Below are 10,221 nucleotides of genomic sequence, written 5' to 3'. Positions count from 1 at the left end.
ATCTTTTTAGCAAAGCCTACACATAACACACATCACACACATCACATCACAACCTTGTGCTCCAGAATATATGATAACATGCACATTATCAACTTGTGCTGTTAATATCATGAACAGCAGCTACGCTAATTCCTCTCCACTGCTTCTCTTTCTCTCCCCATCCCGAGGCATCCTGAGGTTTGGCCAGCTCCAGTCACGTCCCACCTCGTGAAGATTATGGACCTATGGATGATCATGGAGAAGTAGATGCCGAGTGTTTAAAAGCCCTGGCATGGAGAAGCTGATGCTGGATCTATGATGATCACAAATTGTTCTGTATTGTTGAAAGATTTATGACCAAACTCTTGATGTCACCCATATGAGGATGGGTTTCCCTTTGAGTCTGGTTCCTCTCAAGGTTTCTTCCTCATATCATCTAAGGGAGTTTTTCCTTGCCACTGTCGCCACGGCTTGCTCATCAGGGACAAACGCACACCATTCACCTTCACTGTTGTTTTCTGTAAAGCTGCTTTGAGACAATGTCTGTTGTGAAAAGCGCTATACAAATAAACTTGACTTGACTTGACTTGACTTAACGATTAACCTCATCAGTCTCAATATTATTAAAGTATGTGCCTCACTGAGGAACAGGTCATGCGACTCTCAAAAAGATGATCCTACTTCAGTATCTTTAGTTTACAGTGAGGATTCTCCTGTAGAGCAGAAAGACACTTCACACCTAAGTCTCCTATTTTATTCTGAGACATATTCAGGTCTCTCAGGTGTGAGGGGTTTGATCTCAACGCTGAAGTGAGAACAGCACGGCCTTCATCTGAGACACCACACCTACACAGCCTGCAGAGACACAATTATATTTTTAAACAACACATTTACAATGACACAACATTACAAGACAAGTACAATGTACAATTGATGATGAACCTAAAACATCTGCTTCAGTCTCACTATTAGAAAATGTGTCTTCCTGAGGACTAGGTCATGTGACTCAGAGATAGCAGCTTACCACAGTCTCTCCAGTTTACAGTGAGGATTCTTCAGTATGGTAGAGAGATACTTCACTCCTGAGTCTCCCAATTTATTCCCAGACAGATTTAGGTCTCTCAGATGTGAGGGGTTTGATCTTAGAGCTGAAGTCAGAACAACACAGCCTTCATCTGAGACACCACAACTATGCAACCTAAAGAGACACAACACCACACTCTTTAATAACACAGACACTTAAATAATCTACATTTTATGGACAAAATGTTGTGGACACATGACCATAACAAGTCTTTTAACGTTCATAACATTTGTAGGCGGTTTTAGGGGAGAACATTCATCTCCCTTTTTTTTTTTTTTAATTATTGGCTGGTAACATATTCTGCTCACAGCTTGTAAGTTAGAAGTCAGATGTATATGTAATTCTGTCCTCCTCTCAGCATAAGGTTTAAAAGTATGCTATTGGGACAACTTGTCTGTTCCCTGACTTTTAAACGTTTCATTTTACAGTAAATACAGCTGTAACTGCTATAATAAGATTAAAATAAACAAATATAGAAATTAATAAAACATTTTGTAAATTTAACTGTTACTTGAGGTTAATGGACATTGGCTGAAATGGCAATTTGGAAGACTCCAAGTGAGTACATGTTTTGGCAAGGGGACTTGGTCAATCAGTCAGAGAAAATGTCACCTGTCACTTTACCAACTGCTTAGGAGGAGTCTGTTACAAATCATCAGAATGCAGTGAGAAAAAAAACATTTTTCCTACTTCAGGACATTCATGATGAACCTAAAACCTCTGCTTCAGTCTTACTATTAGAGTAGTTATATTAATATATACTATTAGACAATGTGTCTTACAGAGGACCAGGTCATATGACTTCTGAGAGGTGATCTTACTTCAGAATCTCCAGTTTACAGTGAGGATTCTCCAGTACGACAGAGAGACACTTCACTCCAGAGTCTCCAAGTTTATTCTGAGACAGATCCAGTTCTCTCAGGTGTGAGGGGTTTGATCTCAGAGCTGATGTCAAAACAGCACACCCTTCTTCTGAGAAACCACAATTACTCAACCTGCAGAAACAACAATGACAATCTTTAATATCATATTTGATCTTTAACATTTTTATAAGATTATATTTACAATTAATGTACTGTTTCAAACTTTCTCATAAATTAAAATTCACAGATTACAACAGCAGCAAAATTAGAATGAGCCAAAAAAAAAAACATCAAAATATAAGAAGAAGAAAAATATACAAATGCAGTAAAAAAAAAAAAAATTACAATTTGGATGTATAAGCATAAGTAAATAGACTTCTTAATGGAGAACTTAATTTAGTTCTATTAAAAGATTTGTATGTGTGTTTTTATATTATACTATTCCTACAGATATACGGCAAAGGAGGAAGGAAGTACACATTGTTAAACATTTACAATATACAATATACAAGGACATTTATACAAGTGGTGCAGTGAATCAAATGCAAAATGAAGGAGCTGATGGTTCTTAAAAAAGGTGTTCAGCTAAAATCTTTATTAGTGAAATGGTTGTGAAGTTGGGGGTACCCCGAGGGATTTCGGCATGAGAGTTAGCCTCACCCACCCCGCTAACGGTAATGTATCCTCTGATGTGGTAAAACAAATAAAGCCAATTGCGCCGCAGGACAAAAAACATATTGTAGCTGCATTAAAATCTAATAAAAAATAATAATTAGCTACAAAATTATTTGTTCACACATTTGTTTGCCAAACATTGGCGTTCATTACATCCACAGTGAGAATTAAAAAATATAGCATTAACTAGGTGGCAAAGCTGATAGATTCATTCTTAATTTCTGTTTCCACAATTTAAAAAGTCCTGATCCTAAGTGCACTATTTACACAAGATAAAATATTTCTATGAACAAATAGCCTCAGATTCAGTCTTGCTGAGGAGAAGGTAATTTTAACTTGATTATCTTACCACAGTCTCTCCAGTTTACAATGAGGTATACCAGAGAGAAACTTTACTCCTGAGTCACCTAGTTTATTCTCAGACAGATTCAGGTCTCTTAGGTGTGAGGGGTTTGATCTCAGAGCTGAACTCAGAGCAACACAGCCTTCATCTGAGACTCCACAACCATATAAACTGCAGAGACACAAAGACACACGCTTTAATAACACAGAGAGATATATACACTAATACACTGACATATCCACTGATATACACTTTATGGACAAAATTTTGTGAACACCTGACCATACGATTTGAATGTGCTTTTTGGGAACAATAAACATTGTCTTTTTTAAATGGCTGGTTACATATTCTGCTCAAAGTTTGTCATAAGTAAGATTTATATGTAATTCGGTACTACTCTCAACTTAAGGTGCAAAAGTGTGCTATTGGGACAAGTTGCCAGTTTCCTGACATTTAAACGATTAATTTAGCTGTAAATGCAACTGTAACTGCTATAATAAGATTAAAATAAAATAGAAAATAAAAGAGATTAATAGAACTGTAAACTGAACTGTTAATTGGGGTTAATAACAAGTGGCTGAGATGGACTACTAGAAAACATGTCTTACTGAGGACCAGGTAATGTGATTTAAAAAGAGGAACCTACCACAATCTCTCCATTTTACAGTGAGGATTCTCCAGTATTGCAGAGAGATACTTTACTCCTGAGTCTCCTACTTTATTAAAGGACAGATCCAAATCTCTCAGGTGTGTGGGGTTTGATCTCAGAGCTGAGGTCAGAGCACCAAAGCCTTCCTCTGAGAAACCACAATTATTCAGCCTGCAAAAACACAATATGACACTCTTAAACAACAAATTTCCATCTTAACCAGTATAATTAACAATAAGTAGTTTCTCTAAACTGTGTGTGGTTTTAAACTATCAGCGGATAAAGCTGAAAAAGAACAGGCCTGATTTTAATCAGAGTATAAAAGAGAATGAATGAATAAGTAAATAAATCAATGAATGAAGGAGAAAATAAATAAAGGAAGGAATGAAAAGATAGGTGTAATCGATGTCTTAATAGAGAGAATGCAACATCTATAGTTACTACTAGTTTTGTGGTTTATGGATCTCTGGATTTGTTTGATTAGAGATGCTTGACTCCTGACAATATGACAGTTATTGAGACATACACCTAATTGTTTACTGCATGGAAATTGAACATATGTAATTTAATTAGATTATTTAATTGCATAACTTATCCTGAAGGAATAAGGATTTTGTATTGCCTAATTGCTATTTTACTTTTCTACATGACAGAAAACATATGACATTTGCTGTGATAGTTTGCATAATGATCTATGAATGTTATTGTAACTTTCAAAGAGATGATCATACCTCAGTGTCTCCAGTTTACAGTGAGGATTTCCCAATACTTCAGAAAGACAGTTTGTTAGTTTACTCCCAGACAGGTCCAGTTCTCGTAGATTGGATGAGTTGCAACTGAGCACAGAGGCCAAAGCTTTGCAGCTTTTCTCTTCAAGTGTTACATGCTGAATACTACAGAAAATAAAATAACACATAAAAAATACACTAGTGCAAAATATTTCATATTGAATACTTTCTCTTTACCTTTAAATTGTATTAATTGTATTTATTAAATGCTAAAAACAAAACCTGCAGTTATGTATTTTTTATGTAACCCAAATACTGCCTCAAGATTAGCCCAGTAAGCTTTTTTTCTTATCCAAGAATTCCTGAAGCACTTAATAAATACATTGTATAAATATGATTATAAATGAGTATATGTAAAAACAATATTTTTTAGTTATTTAGTTTTAAATGATGATGGTTCTAATCGAGATGTGTTTTTCACAGAAGAGTTACAGCTCTTGTAATTATTAATAAATTATAAGACAAATAACATGCAATAATGTATTTATATAAATAAATTGCTTCCAGGACTGGACAATGTACTGTAATATACTGTTCTATTAAATATAATAGTGAAATGTAAAAAATATCTTCACTCATTATAGCTTATTTTTATTTCATATGATGCAAACCGGTACATTGGGCCAGCATGTTTACATTGAATCCTTCTTATGTCTTTTTTCCTTATGTAAACAAATTTTCACATTTTGTAGCACAGTCATATTCACATTTACTTACATTGCTTTACTGGATGCTGCAATCACAGGTATCACCTTTACAAGGACCAAATTTCTTATTTTCTCTTCACTGGTATATTTTCTTAGGTCAAATTCCTCCAGCTCATGTTCGGATGTCAGTAAGACAAACACCAGAGCAGACCACAGTGAAGAGGAGAGTTTCCTTTGTTTTCCAGATTTCAGGTACTGTTGGATTTCCTCCACTAGAGAACTATCACCCAGTTCATTCAGACAATGGAACAGATTGATGGTTCTCTCTGCATGATGATCCTCACTGATCTTCTCCTTGATGTACTGAACTGTTTCCTCCCTGCTCAGAGAGCTACTTCCTGTGTGTTTTATTAAAGAATGTAAGAGATTCTGATTGGTCTCCAACGAGAGTCCCAGAAGAAACCGAAGGAAAAGATCAAGATGTCCAGTCTCGCTGTTTAAAGCCTGATTCACAGCACTCTTATGAACACCTAAGATTGTATTTTCATTTATCATATAATCAGGGATCTGCATTTTAGTGAAATTTAAAAAATGTGCAAAAACCTCTGATTTGGACAACTTGTGCACAGAAAAAATCTCTGGTTTCGAGGACCAGATCTCTACAAGAACATTTCTCTTTTCCTTCATGAAGGTCAGGTGCACATACAGAGCTGCGAGATGTTCCTGAATGCTCAGATGAACAAAGCAGTACACTGTACTCTGGTGAAGCCCAAACTCCTCTCTGAAGATCTGCGTACACACACCTGAATACACTGCTGCTTCTGTCACATCAATGCCACACTCTCTCAGGTCTTCCTCGTAGAAGATCAGGTTTCCTTTCATCAGCTGCTGAAAAGCCAGTCGTCCCAGTTTAAGAATCGTCTCTTTATGAATTTCCTGCTTCTTTAAGTACTTTTCTCTTATGATGTTTGTCTGAATGATGAGGAAGTGTGTGTACATCTGAGTCAGAGTTTTGGGAATCTCTCCACTTTCTGATTCACCCAACATTCTCTCTAGAACAGAAGCTGAGATCCAGCAGAAGACCGGGATGTGGCACATGATGTAAAGACTTCTTAATGATTTCAGGTGTGTGATGATGTTATTGGCCAGGTTCTGATCACTGATTCTCTTCCTGAAATACTCCTCCTTCTGTGGGTCACTGAATCCTCGTACCTCTGTGACTCGATTGACACACTGTGAGGGGATCTGATCAGCTGCTGCTGGACGGGAGGTGATCCAGATAAGAGCAGAGGGAAGCAGATTCCCTTTGATCAGGTTTATCAGCAGCACATGAACTGATGCTGTTTCAGTTACATCACACACTGTCTCTGTGTTCTGGAAATCCAGAGGAAAACGATACTCATCCAATCCATCAAAAATAAACAGAGCCTTTTCCATTTTGGACTTTTCTATTTCTTTTGTTTCTGAGGAAAAGACATGAAGGAGCTTCACCAGACTCAGTTTTTGGTCCTTCATTAAATTTAGCTCTCTGAAAGAAAGTGGAAATATGAAGGGGATGTTCTGGTTTGCTTCTCCTTCAGTCCAATCCAGGATGAACTTCTGAACAGAGATAGTTTTTCCAATACCAGCGACTCCCTTCGTCAGTACAGTTCTGATAGGTTTGTCTTCCTCAGGAAAGCACTTAAAGATGTCATTGCATTTGATTGGTGGTTCCTCTAATGTTTTTCTCTTGTATGCTGCTTCGATCTGTCTCACCTCATGTTCTTTATTTATGTCTTCACTCTCTCCTTCTGTGATGTAGAGCTCTGTGTAGATCTCATTCAGGAGCGTGCGATTGTCCTGGTTTACTCTCACGCTATTTATACACTGAAACTTCTTCTTCAGATTAAATTTATACCTTTTCTGGAATTCATCTACAACAGCAGATTCTGGGTTGCATCTGTGATAGGGTGAAGTAGAAAGACATAGTGAGACATTAAGTTTTATGACCTAATAATTAAAATAATTCAATAATTTTAGTGCATTAACTTTTGAACAACACAATGCTAAATACACAGTTCCTATAATGAACAAAAAGAAACATTGTGGAGCTGGATGGAGAAAACATCTTCCACTGTTTTTACTGTTTTAGCCTGCCAGAAAGGTTCACAGGTATCGAATTTCTTAACTTTATCCAGAATTATACTACATGAAGGTAGGCGATCAGTCCATATTACATAGAGGCAATTTAGTTGTAAGTCGATCTACTGAGGTGTTTTTTGGTTTGAAAAATGTCCTTATTATTAACGACTAAAGTAGTGGCTCTATTCTGTAATGACAGTTAAGTAAATTTAGAGTAATTAAAAACCTTATTAAATGTAATTTTGACCTAAATAAATTACTAAAACAACTATAAGTACTTTGGGATATTACCTGTGCACAGATAAAGAATCTCCATTTCTAAAGTTCCAAGGAAGATCCATAGACATGTCACTCTTCATGGATACACAGCTGTGTTCTGGCAAGTATCTCTTTCTCTTGATTTTACTGTAAGACATTATAAATGGTCCTTTAGTGATTTATTTACATCTTAAACAGTTTTTGTGATTTACGTATTCATTTATTAAAGACTTTTTAAATGTTCTTTTTCTACATATACTGGCTGAATATTCCAGGTACAAACAGTGCATGGAAAAAAGTTTACAGCATGGTAGGTATTTTAGAGAAATTCCCATAGACACACAACTCTTCATAAAGACAACCATGGATCAGTGATCTACCTGCCTGGATTTTAATACACATTAACAACATTTTTTACATTATACAGATTCAGAAAGTCGTTTTGACCTGAAAAAATAATTACTAAAACAACTACATATGACTATAATTACTAAAACTATAAGTACTTCGGGATGTTACCTGTGCACAGATAAGGAATCTCCATTTCTAAAGTTCCAAGGAAGATCCATAGACATGTCACTCTTCATGGAGACACAGTCTGAGTGCCTTCTCTGGAGTTCACTATACAACATTATAAACATTGCTTTAGTAATTTATGCTCTACATATTTCAGGTAATTATGATAGGAAAGTTGGTATTTTACCCCTTCTTTGAGGAAGGGGTCAAAACAGTCCTGTGCATTTTTATGATTACAGCTGAGTCATTGATCTCTGGGATGAGTTATATTCCTAGGAAACATAGAAACAAACATGTTGTAAAACCTAAAAAAAATTAATTCACAACCTTTATATAGATACAAATCTTGCTCTTTTGTTAATACAAATTCATATTCTTAAATTATTATTTAGTAATGATGCAATATATTTGGACAAACACACTTCTAATCATTAATTGATTCATTTTCAGTAAATGTTTAATCAAAATCAGGATCATGGGGGATCCAGGACACTATGAAAGCATACAGAAGGACATTAGAAGAAATACTTAACTATAAATGTGTTTCTGTTTTTTTTCCATTTAGTTGCAGAAGCAACATATTTTTTATTGTCAAAGAATTCAAACATTGTTAACAAAAATGTAAATTGAAATGAAAAGTAGAGAATATAAATGAATTAGCCCAATTTGAAAAAACTAAGGAGCGGCTTCATGTCTCTCATTAAAGGTCTCTGATATTACAAGCATGTGGCTGTATTGCTTGAATATCTGTATTAGGAGTTACTTTATTGGGATTGTTTCTATGTTAACATTGTAATATTTGTAAGTTTCACTGAACTAGACAATTTTGAGAGTAATACTGCAATCGTTAAAGCAGATTAGAGCACCACTTTCAGGAACGATGAAAAAAAACCCTGAGAGCACATGGTTTAAAATCACCTCATGATCAATTCCTACACTTTTCCACCACAATAAAAAACATTTTAAAATGTCAAAGTTTCGCTTTAAAATAATTCAGCCATTTAACATTTCAGATTCACATAAAGAATAAAACAGGAAAAAATAACTATACAGCACACATCTGATTAAATAAATAAATAAATAAATAAATAAATAAATAAATAAATAAATAAATAAATAAATAAATAAATAAATAAATAAATAGACTTCTCTCTCTTTTCCACTTCCTTATAGTCACTTCTCTTATTGCTACATTTTTACTTCAATAAATTGTAGACATTCAGTTTAAAAGAAATCACTCACTCACCCAAGTCCTTGTTTATGTTCATCTCAATTATCGCCCTTAAAATTCCTCCTTCCAACTGTTCCTCAAGATGAGTCAGAGGCTGAGAACAAATACTTTCACTTTCGTTTTTTTCAGAAACGTGTGTGTATATATATATATATATATATATATATATATATATATATATATATATATATATATATATATATATATATAATATATCGACTCTTTTATTTAAGCTTAAGCTTAAGGTTTACTGTGGATTTAAGTTTACCGACAGGAACACATTTAACGGATCCTTTATTTATTTACTGAATACAAAATTTCATTCCGGTTACATAATTACAACTTTACATAAACACGTTAAAACGGAAGGTACGGCAGTGGTGTTGGTCTACAAAACCTACTCAGTTTTATTTACTTTATCTAAGCACAATATATTTTATATTACCCACTCCTATCGTCTAAACATAATACAATTAAATAACACTTACAAAAACCGTGAAGTTCCGAATAAAATGTCTTGCGCAACCGCCCTTCTTTTCCGCATTTCGCAGATATTGTTGTGACAGAGCGCGCATGCGCATCCGCACCGAAGGGAATAAACCAACTGACGTTGGTCCCCGCATGACCTATTGCTGTTTACGCTCTTCAGTGCGCATGCGTATAATATATTGACCCATCTTCTTTTATATCCCTCAGCAAATGTGCAGTTTCCTCCCTCTCGGGCAAAATAATTTAAGTAATGCAAATTATAACAAATTCCAATTAGAACTTTAAAAATAATGTTTCTCATATTCTCCTTCTCTTCTTTTTCTCCTTCTCTTCTTCTTCCTCTTCTTCTTCTTCTTCTTCTTCTTCTTCTTATTATTATTATTATTATTATTATTATTATTATTATGTGTAGTAGTAGTAGTAGTATCTAAACGTACATGTTTCACATGACTTTTTTGTTTTTATTAAGAGCTTAAACTAGGATATAAAGCAAGAAAACAAAAATAAAAACAATACAAAATAGAAAAAATATATATCTTGTATAATCCATAGTAAATAATGTATATTTTAGTGCAACA

At 34.7% G+C, this 10,221-nt stretch overlaps 1 protein-coding gene across 2 annotated transcripts; it reads right to left on the bottom strand.

The window, feature by feature from the left end:
- Positions 1 to 576: 576 nt before the first annotated feature.
- Positions 577 to 9,755, bottom strand: LOC310727205 (NACHT, LRR and PYD domains-containing protein 3-like). 2 transcript variants are annotated; one of them, XM_083543427.1, is made up of 12 exons: positions 9,643 to 9,755; positions 9,170 to 9,248; positions 8,111 to 8,195; positions 7,927 to 8,028; positions 7,441 to 7,554; positions 5,099 to 6,967; positions 4,325 to 4,486; positions 3,591 to 3,764; positions 2,951 to 3,115; positions 1,885 to 2,058; positions 1,004 to 1,177; positions 577 to 834 (listed from the first exon to the last, which is right to left on the bottom strand). In XM_083543427.1, exons 3-12 carry the CDS (start codon positions 8,146 to 8,148, stop codon positions 657 to 659), a joined length of 3,150 nt encoding a protein of 1,049 aa, XP_083399553.1. In that variant the 5' UTR covers positions 8,149 to 8,195; positions 9,170 to 9,248; positions 9,643 to 9,755; the 3' UTR covers positions 577 to 656. The 2 variants fall into 2 exon arrangements, with proteins under 2 accessions (XP_083399553.1, XP_083399554.1); XM_083543428.1 differs by lacking the exon at positions 7,441 to 7,554.
- Between the last annotated feature and the right edge of the window lie 466 nt (positions 9,756 to 10,221).

The sequence above is a fragment of the Silurus aristotelis genome, assembly GCF_946808225.1.
Source record: "Silurus aristotelis genome assembly, chromosome: 6".
Lineage (NCBI taxonomy): Eukaryota > Metazoa > Chordata > Actinopteri > Siluriformes > Siluridae > Silurus > Silurus aristotelis.
The sequence above is the reverse complement of the archived record's forward strand: the minus strand, read 5'-3'. Positions and strand labels throughout refer to the sequence as shown.

Coding starts and splice junctions, on each gene's coding strand:
- LOC310727205 (XM_083543427.1), bottom strand. CDS start 8,148: ATGCACAGGACTGTTTTGACCCCTTCCTCAAAGAAGGG. Junction 1,178..1,884: donor TGTAAACTGGAGATTCTGAA/GTAAGATCACCT, acceptor GTGTCTCTTTAG/GTTGCATAGTTGTGGTGTCT. Junction 835..1,003: donor TGTAAACTGGAGAGACTGTG/GTAAGCTGCTAT, acceptor GTGTCTCTGCAG/GCTGTGTAGGTGTGGTGTCT.